The 17,688-nt window shown below is 39.6% G+C and overlaps 1 protein-coding gene across 4 annotated transcripts in view; it reads left to right on the top strand.

The window, feature by feature from the left end:
- The window catches only part of IARS1 (isoleucyl-tRNA synthetase 1), a 204,374-nt gene that overhangs the window by 107,040 nt on the left and 79,646 nt on the right, over window positions 1-17,688 (top strand). For all 4 annotated transcript variants that reach the window (XM_073352336.2, XM_073352335.2, XM_073352337.2 and 1 more), the window contains 3 exons: window positions 5,095-5,221; window positions 10,416-10,489; window positions 11,258-11,452. In XM_073352336.2, coding sequence (XP_073208437.1) covers window positions 5,095-5,221; window positions 10,416-10,489; window positions 11,258-11,452 — 396 coding nt within the window. The remainder of the gene's footprint in view (window positions 1-5,094; window positions 5,222-10,415; window positions 10,490-11,257; window positions 11,453-17,688) is intronic.

Below are 17,688 nucleotides of genomic sequence, written 5' to 3'. Positions count from 1 at the left end.
AAACGCCATCAAGTTTGTGTGTTTGACAAGACCTATCTTCCATAAAACCATGTTGATTGGCATGAATTATGCTACTGTCCTTTAATTCTTTATGGCTTGCCCATTAAGTTCTCGCACCTGTGGTTCTTCAGTTTGGGAATCTGTGATCAGTGGCAGCCTTCTTAAAACAAGAATTGTTGTGTTAATAGTGGGAACAAAGTATTAGAGACTCTCAGCAGGTCCCTATGTCTGTCTGGTTCCCCTGAACAGCTACTGCCCTTTTCTCTTTAAACCCTGCTATAGTTCTTTTGTTCTGGTCAAAACCAGTTCAGCAGGCTTAGTAGGAGGTCTAGCCAGAATCCTTAGGGCCAGTAGTTCTGGCTCTGTATGTTAACAGCTGAGGTGTGGCTTAGCTTGAGTTCTGTTCCTTCTTACCTGTTTTTCAAGACAGACCCTTGCTGAGAGAAACCAATATAATCATATAGAAAATACCCCAGTAACAAGGTCAATATACAGTACCATAAGTTATCACAAGATGGCTCCCAATCAGTCAACCTGATACACATTTAAAGAATTCCTTCTTTTTGTCCTTAACCCTGCTGGCCATAGTTTTTTTTAATTGATACCTTGAGCTTCCCTTATCAATTGTCAGAATTTACTAACTGTTGATTTATAGTAGTTACGATCTGTTTCTTCATTTTTCCATTTGTTAATTAATAAATTTTTTTATTGCTGCTTTCACCTCACCATTTAACCGAGATGGCTTCTTAACCAGTGAAGCCTTCTTTAGTGTTTGTGGAATTATTTTTTTGGAATCTAACAAAGCATATTTAGACAGACACACCCTCAGATATTATGGTGATGAGTATTATAGAAAATCCTAACATGGTTGCTTGAAGGATGCCTCTGGAAGAGTTTCTGCTTGAATCACTGGCTGGATAGGCAGGTGAGAATTAGGAAATTCACACTACTGCTGGATTGCATACATCTGCATTACATCTGGCTATCAGATATTGGACTATATTTGTTTCACCAAACTGATCAATGTTCATACTCTTTGGCAAATTACTCGTTTTGAATTGAGTCGAATTTCATTAAATATTTGAGACTCATAAGTATTGAACTTGAATTTCATTAGTTTTATTTTAATGTTTTGCTTTTCTTGAATTAGTAGACTTCAGAGTTACCATTTTTCCATACTATTTTGCAGACTTGCCTGCAAGTACTTTTGAGTCACGGCTACTTCAAATCTTAGAAAAAAACAATCAATAAAATATTCCTGTGGATAAGTCAGGATCTCTTTACCCTCTTTCAGTTTTTAATAGTTGGGTGCGGTTTGGGGAGTGGAGTTAGGGGAATATCAACATTGGTGCTATGAGGGATGTAGGTAAAGTCAGTGAAGAAAAAATATTTCAAAAGCACTTAAGTCCCATTGACTCTTCACAATTTAAGACTTAAACTCTATGGTCACATGGGTGCTTTTGACATTTTAAATCTTTGAATGTCTTTTTGAAAGTCAAAAATAATTCTGGATATTTTTCCCTTAAATTTTGTATACTCTTACTTGTGTATCTGTGACATTTGGCTTAAACAAATATATTACCAGCTCAGTAATGTTTATAAGCCTATGGCTGTACAGGGTCTGAAAATGTAGTAGTGCCTCGATGTTCAGTGAAACTTCAAAAAAAAAAATGCATTGACTTCATAAGGAATATGCATAATGAATTTTAAGTTCCCAGGGCTGCTTCCTACAACCCACCACTTCTTTTATGTGCTGTGACTTTTAAAATGTTTCTTTAGGCATGAAAGTAATATGCTGTTGACCTCAAAAGTTACCACTTTTTCTATTACATTGTATAGGCACTGAATTGAATTAAACAGTTACGTTTTAAAATGCTCTTCAGCTGTAACTATGTGTTTGTAAGGCTGTAAAGCCCCAAATGAGTTATGCAAGTGAATCCCATAATTCTCAAAAAAGTTCTCTCTAGGCCTGAAATGTTGTCTTTATATTGAGCTTTAGCATGCAACTCTTTTTTTTATTTTTTATTGGTGCTTCTATCAGTAAAAAATAATTCTTTAAAAAAAAGTTTTTTTAACTAAAGAACTGGAAAATGCACAAGTTCTTCTTTGAGTGATAGCATATGCCCATTTCCAGTGTAGGTGCACACACACATACATCAGAATGGATGTATGCAACACAGCTCAAAGAACCTGTACAAGAAGGTAACTATCTGAGGTTTGGGTTTGTTTTTTTTAACAAATACAGCAGGCTGTGGCCTGTGACTATGTAGAGAATGTGAATAATCAATTGTTAACCAAACTATCAGATTAATTAGTCTTGACATAGTATAATCCTCAACATTGTCTTTGATCTCCAAGATATTTCATACGCTCAGGTCTCGTAGTTAAACATCTCTTAAAGCCCATTAAGCTAGAAATGAAGTCTTCAGAGAGTGCTGCCATTGACTACATTTTTTTTTTTTTTTTTTTAATTTGAGACCCATGAGCAGTTTTACTAAGAGTAAAGCAAGAGCCATCACCTTGTGGGAGAGTTAGTGGATCTGGAACTTTGTTTATTCTCAAGGTTCCATGCTCTGGAATAGTCTCTAACTCATGCAGTGTTGATAGAAGTGATATCCATGGAGCAAAGGCTGGTGATAGGTGCTAAACAGCTGCCCACAGTGGTGAGCTGGAGCTGGTTCGCACCAGTTCACTGGAACCGGCTGTTAAATTTAGAAGACCTTTTAGAACCTGTTGCCCTCACGGGACAACAGGTTCTAAAAGGGCTTCTAAATTTAACAACCAGCCAAAAGTGGCAGCTTAGGCGCTGACTCTGTGGGTGCTCCAGGGCTGGAGCACCCATGGGGAAAATTTGGTGGGTGTAGAGCACCCACCAGCAGCTCCCCGCCCCGCACCCAGCCCCAGCTCACCTCCACTCCACCTCTGCCCCTGAATGTGCTGCACTGCTCCTCTTCTCTGCGGAGCAGAGGAGAGGTAATCTGGGGCCGGGCACTGGGTGAGGAGCTGCCGGTGGGTGCTCTGCACCCACCAAATTTTCCCAGTGGGTGCTCTAGCCCCGGAGCACCCAGGGAGTCGGCACCTAAGGTGCCACTTTTGATGTGATCAGTGGGGGAGTGGCCGCTTCCCCTGCTCCCCCCCCCACAGCTACTCTCCACCGCCCCTAGGAGCCAGAGGGACCTGCCAGATGCTTCCTGGTAGCTGCCCCAGGTAAGCACTGGTGGGACTCCCCACCTCGCCCACCAGCAGGTCCCTCTGGCTCTTAGGGGCAGGGCGGGGTGGGCCTCCACTACAGTGGCCCACGAGACCCTCCTGCCTGGTTCTGGGGGCAGTCGGGGGACAGGGGAGGGGGGTGGAGGGGGCAGGGGTCCCGGGAGGGGGGGTGTCAAGAAACGCAGGGGGTTGGATGGGGCAGGAGTCCCGGGGGCAGGGGCAGGGCAAGAGTCCCAGGGGGCGGGGGTGTGCCACAACCCCCTCGTGGGGTGAGGAGGGAACCAGTTGTTAAGATTTTGGCAGCTCATCACTGGCTGCCCACAGTACCAATTTAGCCCAGTACAACTGAACCTTTAACTGTTGTCTTACAAGCCCCTTAGAAGATTTTCATCCATTAGCCCAAAATGGGGGGGGTGGCTGGAAGCCTGCAGTATCAGAATTGTTGTTGGTTTTTTTTTCAGAACTGTTTTTGTAAGATAGTGATAATGTGAATTTTTCTAATTCTTTATCTCAACTTTTAGTAGAAATTTTCTAAAGAAAGGTATTCCAGTGAAGTGTGAACATCATTGTCATAAATATAAAGGGAAGGGTAAACCCCTTTGAAATCCCTACTGGCCAGAGGAAAGCTCCTCTCACCTGTAAAGGGTTAAGAAGCTAAAGATAACCTCGCTGGCACCTGACCAAAATGACCAATGAGGAGACCAGATACTTTCAAAAGCTGGGAGGAGGGAGAGAACAAAGGGTCTGTGTGTCTGTCTATATGCTGGTTTCTGCTGGGGATAGACCAGGAATGGAGTCTTAGAACTTTTAGTAAGTAATCTAGCTAGGTATGTGTTAGATTATGATTTCTTTAAATGGCTGAGAAAAGAATTGTGCTGAATAGAATAACTATTTCTGTCTGTGTATCTTTTTTGTAACTTAAGGTTTTGCCTAGAGGGGTTCTCTATGTTTTTGAATCTAATTACCCTGTAAGATATCTACCATCCTGATTTTATAGGGGGGATTTCTTTATTTCTATTTACTTCTATTTTTTATTAAAAGTCTTCTTGTAAGAAAACTGAATGCTTTTTCATTGCCCTCAGATCCAAGGGTTTGGGTCTGTGGTCACCTATGCAAATTGGTGAGGCTTTTTATCCAACATTTCCCAGGAAAGGGGGGGTGCAAGTGTTGGGAGGATTGTTCATTGTTCTGAAGATCCAAGGGTCTGGGTCTGTAGTCACCTAGGCAAATTGGTGAGGCTTTTTACCAAACCTTGTCCAGGAAGTGGGGTGCAAGGTTTTGGGAAGTATTTGGGGGGAAAGACGCGTCCAAACAGCTCTTCCCCAGTAACCAGTATTAGTTTGGTGGTGGTAGCGGCCAATCCAAGGACAAAGGGTGGAATATTTTGTACCTTGGAGAAGTTTTGACCTAAGCTGGTAAAGATAAGCTTAGGAGAGGTTTTTCATGCAGGTCCCCACATCTGTACCCTAGAGTTCAGAGTGGGGGAGGAATCTTGACAATCATTATTACCTTTTGTATGGGTATAATATACATCCATGGGCACATTGTAGATATTTGTCTAATCTAACACAGATGTTGATTGAATTACTTTGAAAATGAACAATAAAACATAACATTCTTGCACTTGTATAGCATATTTGAGGATCTGTAGGAGTCAGAAGAAACAACACTATTATTTTTTTCTCCAAAGGTCATACAAGTAATAAATGCAATTCCTAGCAAATGGTCAACACAGTAACCTGAAACTACACCAATTATTGCAAATTTCAAAAAGTAAATCACTTTTCTTGTGATCTGGAGGTATGAATGTAATGTCTGCCTATCAGATGACTTAAAGGTTTAGTTTGCAGATAATAATTTAATTGCTGTTAACTTTCGTAACAGGGTTCCTGACTTTGTGAGAGAGAAACGTTTTGGAAACTGGCTGAAAGATGCACGCGACTGGGCTATTTCCAGGAACCGATACTGGGGAACACCTATCCCTTTGTGGGTCAGCAATGATTTTGAAGAGGTATGTAAGAAAACAAAAATCTCCAGTTATTGATAAAAGAAATCCTGCTATGTTACAAAGTTGGTTTGCTTAGTTTCCTAGAGCACAGAACTGTCTTAGTGCTTTGCAGTTTGAAGTGCTCTGCTAATAGTTCTTAAAACTGCCATGCAGGCAGAGGACAAAAAGTAGTGCTTTTTTTCTTCATCTCTCTAAGGTAAAATTTCAGGTGTATTTTTCTTGTTTGTTTTTTATCTTTTAAATTAAGCTCTACCCTGGAAGAATCTACAGCGTCAGGAGAACTAGTGAAATTATAACATCATAAGATAAAACTGAGAAGAGAAGGATTTTTTTTAGTCACTATTTTTCAGCTTTTGATTTTAATTTTTAACAGCCAGGAAAAAGTCTGTGTATAACTGGTAGTTACAAACCGCCTAAGATTTTCTCTTGCAAGTTAAGCCTACATTCGTAGAAAAGCTAACATATAAATATATGGTAATGGACTGGGTGAGTTGTAAGGTGTCTCAGCATTAGTAGCATGAAGTAAATGTACAAAACTATATACTGGGGTAATTGGCAGTGCCCAAGTTCCTGGTCTCATAAAACACGCAGATGTTCAATTTCTTTAAAGGTAAAATACTCGTACCTTAGGGATCAGCTTGGTTAGTCAATTCTGATAATGCAAGTAGGTGGAAAAAGAAAACAGGTGAAGTTGTCAGGATGCCCATATAAGCCTGAATGGTGGTGATAGCGTTCTGAAGCTTCTTTTCCTTTCTACCCCCCTTGCTAATAAGGAGGTAACACATATTATCACTCTGGACTGAAGCAGGATAACTGTGAAAATATATGTAGGTAAAAAGTAACTTTTATGCCTCATACCCTTTCCCTGTTCTTACGTTTAAAAACATTTCTACTGCCCAACAGAGCAAGATCAAATTATTTTTGCCTTGACCTACGGTTTACTTTTATAAACAAAAAGGTATGTTTTCCATAAAAATTGACACAAATATTGCTGTATTGTCCATATATGTTGGCAGTCTCTGCTGTCTTACTGTACTATAAAAACTTACATTTGAGAAGCTACCGTTTATATTAATCCGTTTTGCTTTCCTGCTTAGAGATGCTTCAGGCTTCTGTTATGATGTCTTCCTGATTTTGATATGATCTTCCTAGGGCCACTGATGAGGCAGGTCTCCTCAAATGAGGAGAGGTTTTATACAACAGGGAGGTGGTGGAGACTCTTAGGCTAAGTGAATCCTGGCCTGCATCTAACAGCTGTGTATTATCCTTCCCTTGCAGTATTATGTCCTGCATGACCCTTGGAAAAACTAGGACACATTCTCAAACTGTGATCCCTGGACTATTCATTGTGGTCCATGAAGAGCTGATTGGTTGCTTTATGCTAACAGTTTTTCCCTGCAGCAGATGCTATACTGCATTGAGATGGCTAAAAATAAAACAAACACTTTCTTATATTACTCTTCCTTGGAAGCAATCGCTATAATTCTCTGAGTGCCCACCTGTGGATTAAAATCCACTTCTATGACTGACATTTTTGTACCTAATGGGTACAGAATGGCCAAGTCAAAATGAAAATACTCTATACTGACTGGTAAGGGTTTTAGTCATATGAAAAAAATTCAGTACTGTACTATGCTAAAATATTTGAAGTTTGGTCCTGCAGCTGAAAAAGACTGGACAAAAGACTACACTATCCATGTTTGCTTCTGGTAATGCTCCTTACAATCTCTGTCCCTCTTTTACTGATGAAATCTTTACAATTCCTTTTCTAATTTGGAAGATTGAGCTTCGTGTCCATGCAGTTTAGTGCAAATAGCCTCCAGGGGTCAGACATTGGGAAGAAATGGTCGAATGCATACAGACATCTCTCATTTCTCCTGAGACTGCATGTACCCACTGGCTAGAAAGCAAGTGTTGAGGTTTGGTAATCTGGTATGGCCACTGGGCCACAGTAAAATTCAAACTGAGTTGTACCTATGTTCACTCATATTTTATATGAAAGGGGAAGTTGTTTCAAAATTAATATAAAAGATAGGTTAACATTGGAACACTCAGAACTCTTGAACTTTACCTTGGTCCAGTAGCCATACCAGATTACTGAACCTCAACAATGTGCCCTTCAAAAAGGAACACTCCATGCATGCAATTCTATTTTTTCCTGTTAAAATCAGAAAAAAAAATGTGATTTATTTTTTAATATATAGAAAGGTGACTAATTGCTAGTAAAGTAAAATATACTACAAATCAATATCTAGTCTTGTTTTGGCATATTATAAAGTAGTAGAAGCACATAGTGGAAGGTGAGCTTTGAAACGTGTGTTTTTATTACTCTGTGAAAATCATTGTTTTGAGAGTTTAAACCTATAAGTTTCTGAAGAAAGGACTAAGCAGAAAATCCCATTTCAACTAGATGTAAAATCTTCTAACACAGCACGACCAAGTTTATAAAGCAGGAAGATGATAAAATGTTCAATTAAACTGTAAACCAGTTTTCTAGAAGTTGCTGAATATTTCGTGAAGATGTGGTTCAGATGCTTTAGTGTGGCTTGGAGCACCCCACACTCAACTGAGGCATTTGACCAACTAGTTTTATTGCCAGTAGTCTTGTATAACAGCACTAACCACAGGAAATCCTTGGTTATGCTGTTTTAAGTCTGTGAGGAAATCTTTTCTATGTCCTGCACCCAGTCTGTTTTGTTTCCGTTTGTCAAGCTGCTGTTAGGCTGCCACCTCTAGATCATCTTGTCAAGCATTCTTCATATAAATCATTCCCTGTAAGTTTCTTTTAAAGCTCCTAGGTGGTTTGCTTGGTACTGATATGCAGGAATCTTCTGTTCTCTCTTCTCATAACACAAAGACAAGGGGAAATTCAATTAAAGGGGAAAATCAAAATGGGTAAGTTTCACATGTGTAATTAAACTGTGGAGCTCATGGTTTCAACAACTTCTTGTGGCAAAGACATAAGCAATATTCAGAAAGGACTGGACATTTATATGGATATCAAAAATATCCAGATTTACAATTTATAACAAACATTTCTTCTTTGAGTGCTTGCTCATGTACATTCCAATATAGGTGTGTGTGCAAAAGGGATATCACATTTCATTCTTCAGGGTTAAGCCAGTCTGTAACTATCAGATACCATGATGAGACCTAGTGTGGGGCAGACTATCCCCCATCTGCCTGTTTGAAGGGTACTTGCTCCTTTCTCTGAAGCATCTGCTACTGGCTACAGTCAGAGACAGGTTACTGGATTAGATGAACCTCAGGTCTGATCCAAACTGGGTACTCCTATGTTCCTATGATGATGTTGAATTGTAGGTATAGATTGCAAGACTGGGCAGTGTGTGTCCTGCCAGTCTGATTCCTAAATGCTGGAAAACTGACCCACCATTAAATATAATTACCAGTCTGGGTTCTGCACCTTTGTCTATTCTGTGAATCTGTTCTAGCTGCAGCAATTCCATGGAAGGTTCTCCTGGAGGTTTGGTTGTGCAGATGTAAGTTTTCTGCTGGATGCAGGATGTTTTAAGGACACACATTTTTCTTCCTTGATAGATTACTCTGATTTTTGCTTTAAATAAGATACGTCTCTCAACTTTTTCCAGGACCCAAAAATCCCAATTGAGCCAGATGCTAAATTATGCCCTCACGGTAGTCCTAGTAATTTAATATAGTCAAACTCTTTCATGAACATGGATTGACAGGTCCTGGGATGGAAACAATGGTTGGTAACTAAGAGCCATTTTAAGATGGATGAGACTGTGTACTAAAGGAGGCTTGAAAGCCTATGAAAATCCCCCTGCCTTGACAGTCAGAAGTCCTTTTGCGGGGGTGGGAGAGAGATTGCCTCTTACCTGGGTCAACTCTAAGCTGGTCAAGACACTTTTTGTGTTGCTTCCTTTTTATCTGCCTACACCTTGAACAAATATGATGTGGATTGTCCATTTTCTGCTGAAGCAAACATTGGTAGAAGGATTGAGGCAGCTCCAGTCCATGGATAGGTATTTTTAAAAGCCCCTTTGCTGCTTTTTTATATGGAGTCAAAATGCTACTTGTGCATTAAAATACCAGTCTCTAAAAGCACTAATAAGTAGGGAGCATTTTATCTCAAACACATTGTTTAAAAGTCTGATAAAATGCTAATTGTTGCTAATCTGAAATGCCTAAATCCCATTTTTCTTAGACTTGTGAAAGGGATGTTGTCAGCTCTCAGGCAGGGACAGAGAATGACCCTATAGCCTGGTATTTAAAGCACTCACCTAGGATGTTGGAGACCCAAGTTTGTGTTCCTGCTCCAGTGACTATTTAAGCATTAATACACAGGGGAACAGCTTCAATATGAGATACTGAGAGAGACCTGCTCCGGAATATCCCATAACCCAGTGATTAGTATATTCTCCTGCAGTGTAGGAAATATAAATTCAAATTTCTGCTCCACATCGGGCAGAGGGGGGAATTGAACTTGGGTCTCCCACAGCCCAGATGAGTGAATCACTGAGCTAAAAGGTGATCACTTATGCATTTTTAACTCTACTTTTATGTAGTAAATATCAGGGGGTTGTGGAAAGTTTGGCTTTGAAGGGGTCACCACCCCAAAAAAGTTGGGAAATTCTGATTTAGAACATGAGTGTCACTTCTGGATCTGAGCCAGTTCTCATCTAACCATTTTGCTAATGTTTCTAGTTTAAATGGTTAATGACATTATGCAGCAGTTCACATTTGTCAGTGAAGACTATTTTGACTCCTTGGAAAGCAGCATTTTCTAGTGGTCAGAGCAGGAGACTAAGCATATCTGGGTTCTGTGCCAAATTTTACCGCTGTTTAACTCTGTGATTAGGCAAATTATTAAACCTCTCTGGCCTCTTTTTCTAAATATAAAGTGAGATAATCCACTTTTAAAGTGATTCAAGATCTTTGGATGGAAGGTTCAGTTGAAGTGTCAAGTATTGTTGTGTTTTATATAAATATATATTGGGTTTTAGATTAAAATAATTTTTTCCCTTACACATAGTGAAAACAACCATAAAATGTTGCAGGATTTCTGTATAAAAGGGTAAATTTAACTTATAGTTTGTAGTTAAATACTTCAGCTCTGTATTGTACTTGAAAGTGATCCATAATACTGTGCAATTATGTAATATCTCTTAAAATATCCATTGAATTGATTCTAAAGTATTTTACTATCTTTTAACAGGTGGTTTGCATTGGGTCAGTGGCAGAGCTGGAAGAGCTGTCAGGAGTGAAAATCACTGATCTCCACAGAGAAAGGTCAGTCACTGAGAACATGTACTTCTGTTGTTAATTAGCAACTGTGAGGCACACAGAAATGTTAGTTATTATTGTCTTAAACCTGAAAAACCATTTAGGTTTTAGGAGAGTATGGAGGAAACTAGAATGGCTTTACATATACTGTATTAAGTATATATACATTTCTTTCTTGGAAATTCATAGGCAGCAGGTTTAAAACAAACATAAGGAAGTGCTTCTTCACATTAACGCACGGTCAACTGTTGTAACTTATAGCCAGGGGTTGTGATGAAGGCCAAAAGAATAACTGGGTTCAAAAAAGCTAAATTCAAAAAAGATAAATTCATGGAGCTTAGGTCCATCAATGGCTATTAGCCAAGATGTTCAGGGATGCAATCCCATGCTCTGGCTGTCCCTAAACCTTTGACTGCTGGAATCTGGGACTGGATGATGGGATGGATAAGTCGATAAATTGTCTTGTTCTGTTTATTCCCTCTGAAGCATCTGGCACTGGCTGTTGTCAGAAGACAGGATACTGGGCTAGATGGACCATAGGTTTGGCCTAGTATAGTCATTGTGATGTTCTTATGGAACTTCAATTTGAGATTGATACTAAATGTACAAAGCAATTTTAAATTGTAAAAATTTTTATATGAAATCTTGGCCTGTTGGAAATCTCAGTGAAACTGGGTTTTTTTTGTTCCCTATCGAATGAGTAAGCAGAATATGGATATTATACCAAAGTTCTTAATATTTGGATTAGCATTTGTCCATCTTTTTCTCTTACAGTATTGATCATCTAACCATCCCTTCACGCTGTGGAAAGGGAATGTTGCACCGTGTTTCTGAAGTCTTTGATTGTTGGTTTGAAAGTGGGAGCATGCCTTACGCACAAGTCCATTATCCATTTGAGAACAGAAAAGAATTTGAAGATGCCTTTCCTGCTGACTTCATTGCTGAAGGCATTGACCAAACCAGAGGATGGTAATATACTCTGTTCCAGATTTGAGAGAGAGAGTGCACTTAACATATGAACCATTCCTGAGTGATGTGCAAACTATAAGCATACAGCTTTCACTAAAATGCAGTTACGTATGTGGTGGGAGGGAAGTAGTCAGCAAATACCAGGACAATCTCTTATTCTTTCTGAAACTTGCCATTGGATAGTCTCATTGAGAAATTTGCCACAAAGTAAACTGCTTGAAATTCAGTTTATTTACCATAAAGGGAGGAAAGACTGAGTTGACTGACCTGAGACAAAAACTGTTCTGGGGATGGTAGGTATTTCATACCTGATGAGTAAGCCAGTAAACCCCATGGTCTAGATGCAACTTAACTTTTCTGTGTTAGTTTAATGGGAAAGGGCCAAAAGTGTAACTAAGTCAACCCTTGTGTGACTAGTAGGAGACACTCCTTTTCAAAACTATAAACTTCTAGACTTAAGTTTACTTCCATAACGTTGTGAACTGCTCCATTGACGGATATTTCCTTGGCTAAACAAACCTTTCCTGATGTAAACCTAAATCTTTCTCTAATCTCAGGTTTGTCCCTGGTAATTCCTTATATATAATATTTAGTTTTTGGTCTTTTTGGCCCATTTAGGAATGTCTGTTATAATCATGTGTCCTTGAAGTCTTAATTTTGAGGTTGACTATGCTTAGTTTAACAAACCTTTCTTAACTAGACTTTCCTTTCATTGTCCCAAATTAGTGTAGTTCACTGTGTTGAAGTGGTACTTGCACAGTAAACAGATCTGTTAAGTTTCTAAGGGTATGTCTACACTACCCGCCGGATCAGTGGGCAGCGATCGATCCAGCAGGGATCAATTTATAGAGTCTAGTCTAGATGCGATAAATTGTCCCCTGAGCACTCTCCTGTCAACTTCTGTACTCCACCACCATGAGAGGTGCAGGCAGAGTCAGCGGGGGAGCAGCAGCAGTCTACTCACTGTAGTGAAGACATCGCGCTGAGTAGGTCTAAATATGTCTACTTCAGCTACATTATTCAAGTAGCTGAAGTTGCGTAACTTACATCGATCCCTCCTCCCCATCCCCCTCACCCCCAGTGTAGACCAGGGCTAAGTCAGACAGGACTAAGTGAGCTAAATTCAGTATTGTTTTGTATATAACAGACTTGTTTATTCAATTCCAGTCATTTGTATTTTTGCAAATCTCTGAGATTAGAGAAAATGATTTAGGTTTAGTTTCCGAAAGGTAGTGGGTTTGAACAGGTATCATTGAGGGCATGATATGAATACAGAAAAGTTGCATAGGTATAAATGAAGACCTAATTTAACCTTGCAATAATTTCTGGTTGTGATGTGTGAGATGGAAAGAACCAAACTTGATTCCCAAATTCCAGGTTGCGCTTTGAAGGCTGGCAATTAAAAAAATATATATTTTATTTGCCAGTTGAGCACACTTAACACAAAATCACGGAGACCAGAACCTTCACATAATTTTGGTTCCTTTGCAGAGTAGAACTGTACTTTGAACTCTGTTCAAAGCAGTGGATAATATTTTAGATGGATCCTCACCAAAACTTTATACACAGTCAACACTCTTTCATCATTACTACCCCATATTTGCTTTTCTGGGAGCAGTCTCATATTATATGTAAAATTCTATTAATTATTTATTTCAATTCTGAAGTATTCTTCCTCATTAGTCCTTTCTAATTTTGTTCCATTAACCCTAAAATTACTTTACTACTTTGTTCCTTACTACATTAAATTCCATTTGCCACCTGCTAGCCCACCTGTTTAGATCTTACTTCAGTTTGTACTTCCTGTGATTATATATTGATTTATTATTCACTGTACAGTATCAGAATGATTATTAATAAAGAATATTTATTAGAGTGAATCTCAACATTGAAGAGCATCAACATCTTGTTACTTTGAGACACAACTTCCTATAGGTCATGATTATTCTTGACACACTGTTCCTTAAGTATTTTTCTAGACATTGTTACTAAGCCCTGAGCCCAGATTCCCTAATTTAATTTATTAGTTTTTATGCAATACCTTATTTGGTAAAAGTCCTAGAAATAGATTTTATATGGATATGGAATATATGTTTATTTTAAAACAAATATTTCTGTATTAAGTATCAGTTCAAGAAGGGGACCTGGGCATCATTGTAGAGAGCTCAGTGGAAATTGCTGTTCAACACGCAGCTGTGATCAAAAAAAGCTAACGTGTTAACACTTCTAGGGAATGAGATGCAGAATGGAGAATATTCTAGTGCTTTTATATAAATCATTGGTGTGGCCTCACCTGTCATATTATATGCAGTACTAGTCACCCCATCTCAAAAAAGATATTGCAAACCTAAATATGATTCTGAGAAGAGAAATGAGAATGATCAAAGGCCTGGAAAAACTGTCATAAAGAGAGATGGAAAAAGCCTGGGATTGTTTACTTCAGAAAGGAGAACATAAGAACAGCCATACTGGGTCAGACCAAAGGTCCATCAGGCCCAGTATCCTGTCCTCTGACAGTGGCCAATGGCAGGTGCCCCAAAGGGAATGAACAGACAGGTTATCATCAAGTGATCCATGCCCTGTCACCCAATCCCAGTTTCTGGCAAACAGAGACTAGGGACACCATTCCTGCCCATCCTGGCTAATAGCCATTGATAGACCTATCTTTCATGAATCTGTCTAGCTTCCTTTTGAACCCGATTATACAATTGGCCTTCAAAACACCCTCTGGCAAGGAGTTCCAGAAGTTGACAGTGCGTTTTATGAAAAAATATTTTCTTGTGTTTGTTTTAAACCTGCTACCTATTAAATTCATTTGGTGTCCCCTGTTCTTGTATTATGAGAAGGAGTAAATAACACTTCCTTATTTACTCTCTCTATACCACTCATGATTTTATAGACCTCTGTCATATCCCCCCTTAGTCGCCTCTTTTCCAAGCTGAAAAGTCCCAGTCTTATTAATCTCTCCTCATACAGAAGCCGTTCCATACCCCTAATAATTATTTTTGCCCTTTTCTGAACCTTTTCCAATTCCAATATATCTTTTTTTTGAGATGGGGCGACCACATCTGCACGCAGTATTCAAGGTGTGGGAGTATCATGGATTTATATAGAGGCAATATGATATTTTCTGTCTTATTATCTATCCCTTTCTTGATGATTCCCGACATCCTTTTTGCTTTTTTGACTGCTGCTGCACATTGAGTGGATGATTTCAGAGAACTATCCACAATGACTCCAAGATCTTTCTTGAGTGATAACAGCTAATTTAGACCCCATCATTTTATATGTATAGTTAGGATTATGTTTTCCAATGTGCATTACTTGGCATTTATCACCATTAAATTTCATCTGCCATTTTGTTGCCCAGTCACCCAGTTTTGTGAGATCCTTTTGAGATCTTCACAGTCTGCCTGGGACTTAACATTCTTGAGTCGTTCTGTATCATCTGCAAATTTTGCCACCTCACAGTTTACCCCTTTTTCCAGATCGTTTATGAATATGTTAAATAGGACTGGGCCCAGTACAGATCCCTGGGGGACAACACTGTTTACCTCTCTCCATTCTGAAAACTGACCATTTGTTCCTACCTTTATTTCCTATCTTTTAACCAGTTACCAATCCATGAGAGAACCTTCCCTCTTATCCCATGACTGCTTATTTTGCTTAAGAGCCTTTGGTGAGGGACCTTGTCAAAGGCTTTCTGAAAATCTAAATACACTATATCCACTGGATCTCCTTTGTCCGCATGCTTGTTGACTTCCTCAAATTATTCTAGTAGATTGGTGAGGCATGATTTCCCTTTACAAAAACCATGTTGACTATTTCCCAACAAATTATGTTCATCTGTGAGTCTGACAATTTTGTTCTTTATTATAGTTTCAACCAATTTGCCCAGTACTGAAGTGAGGCTTACTGGCCTGTAGTTGCCAGGGTCACCTCTGGAGCCCTTTTTAAAAATTGGCATCACATTAGCTATCCTCCAGTCGTTTGGAGGGAACATGATAGAAGTATATAAAACAATGAATATAGAGAAGTTAGATTGGGAGGTTCTGTACCATACCTCATAATACAAGAACAAGGGGACAGTCAATGAAATTTAAAAGTGCAGAAATTAAAAACTGACAAAAGGAAATACTTTTTCACACAGTGTGTAACTTAGCTGTGGAGTTTATGCGGTGGTCTGTCTCCAGACTGAGTCTGTCTTTGTCAATCTCAAAAGAGAGGCCACTTGTAATACCAGTTGTGATTTGATTTTTGTGATATGGACATAGATCCATTGGGTATTGGCGTGAGCCTACCAATTCAATTTATATTCTGTAGGTTACATAACAGCTGCCAGATGGTGGAGATTTTCAAACTGTATAGTCCTGGGTAGTCTTTGCCCTACCTGTAGGTTGTCATACCAGAATTAATTGCTTAACCAAGCCTTTACATTCTGACAGAGGTTTGTCAGTGTTGGGTTGGGGTAATGTGGGTCTTTACCCCAATCCCACAAAACTTGTGCATGTTTATACAGAACGTTTTACCAGCATCGGCTGTCTGTTGGCTGTTATAAAAGGCATGTTTTTAATTGGTTTATAGATGTGCGTGTCAAAAGCATCTTACTGTACTTGGTGGTTTTAAGTTTTACATTTGTAACTCCTCACTTAAAGTCGTCCTGGTTAACGTTGTTTCGTTGTTACAAGGCTGATCAATTAGAGAACATGCTTGTTTAAAGTTGTGCATTGCTCCCTTATAACATTGTTTGGCAGCCGCCTGCTTTGTCCACTGCTTGCAGGAAGAGCAGCCCATTGGAGCTAGCTGGTGGGGGCTTGGAACCAGGGTGGGACCAGCAGCCCCCCCATCAGCTCCCCGCTCCCATAAGTTCCCTGTGCAGGAGCCACCCAGCAGGCTATCAATTGCCTGCAGTTCAGCTGTCCCTCCTCCCACTGCCATGTGCTGCTCCTGCCCTGTGCTGTGGAGCTGTTCTGCGAGCCTCCTGCTTGCTGCAGGGGGGGAGGGGAAGAGGGAGGCTAATGTCAGGGTGTCCCCCTCCCCCTTGCTTCTGCACCCCACTTACCCCATCTCTATAGAGCAGGGGGACACATGACAGGGCTCAGGACCGAGGGAGCTTCCTGGCACCAGCTGTGGTCTTAGCTTGCAGATTAACTTAACAAGGCAGTGTACTTAGGAGTGGGTCAGCATACTTAAAGGGGAAATGCGCATCTCTCTCTCTCTCACGCACACACACACACCATGTGTGTCTCTGTCTGCCATGCTGTCTTCCCTCCCTCCATTCCTGCTGCCTTGTAGAGTGTGAGGCTACATTAACAATGAGTTAACCCCTTGAGTGCTCAGCCAGTTGCAAGTTCATCATTTAGCACTAAGGCATTCCCTGGGAAATATCCCACCCTCTGACTTCACCACCTCAACCAAGCTTCACAATCATCATTGTATTTTACTAAAAAATATAGTCTTTTGTCTGGGGGGGGGGGGAACTTTCCTGGAACCTAATCCCCCCTATTTACATTAATTCCTAGGGGGAAATTGATTTGCTTAACATTGTTTTGCTTAAAGTCACATTTTTCAGGAACATAACTGCACTGTTAAGTGAGGAGTTACTGTACAGTCTATAAAGCCAATCAAACCACAGAATGATCATGAATAGGAATATGTAGATGATATTTTGCAATGACTATTGTGGTTGTCATTAAATTCATAACATTTACTACTGCAATTAATTATATACTTCTATACAAGCACTATATTCCCAACAGTACACACCAGGTATGTTTCAATTATTTCCAAATATACTGTCCAGTATGATTGTGGTTATACTTCTGTTCATCTTTTTAAGAAACCGAACTATCTAACTTAATGTCCCAGGAGAAATTTCTTCAGTCACTAAAAAATTTCTGCATGTGCCACCTCAAAGTACGTAACCCTCATGTACCAGTCTCCTATTAAAAAAACAAAAAAACACTGAAGCCCCTTCTAAACAAAGTCAGTTTTCACTTTTAAAATAGAAATGCCTTACAGTGTTGTCATCATTACATGACAAGTGCTGTTGTTGGTATCAGTTTGTTGTTTGTTTTGCATGTGTGTTGTATGTATATTTACATGCAATAACCCATGACAGTTTGTCAGTTGGGTACTCATACTAGCTGAGGGAAGAATCAGCTAGTATGCAGTCTCTTTAGTTTTGGTTTGTCTTGATCATATGGGCAAAAGCTCAGGATTGAGGGGTTTTTTTC

This window comes from Lepidochelys kempii, chromosome 7, assembly GCF_965140285.1.
Source record: "Lepidochelys kempii isolate rLepKem1 chromosome 7, rLepKem1.hap1, whole genome shotgun sequence".
Classification (NCBI taxonomy): domain Eukaryota; kingdom Metazoa; phylum Chordata; order Testudines; family Cheloniidae; genus Lepidochelys; species Lepidochelys kempii.
The sequence above is the reverse complement of the archived record's forward strand: the minus strand, read 5'-3'. Positions and strand labels throughout refer to the sequence as shown.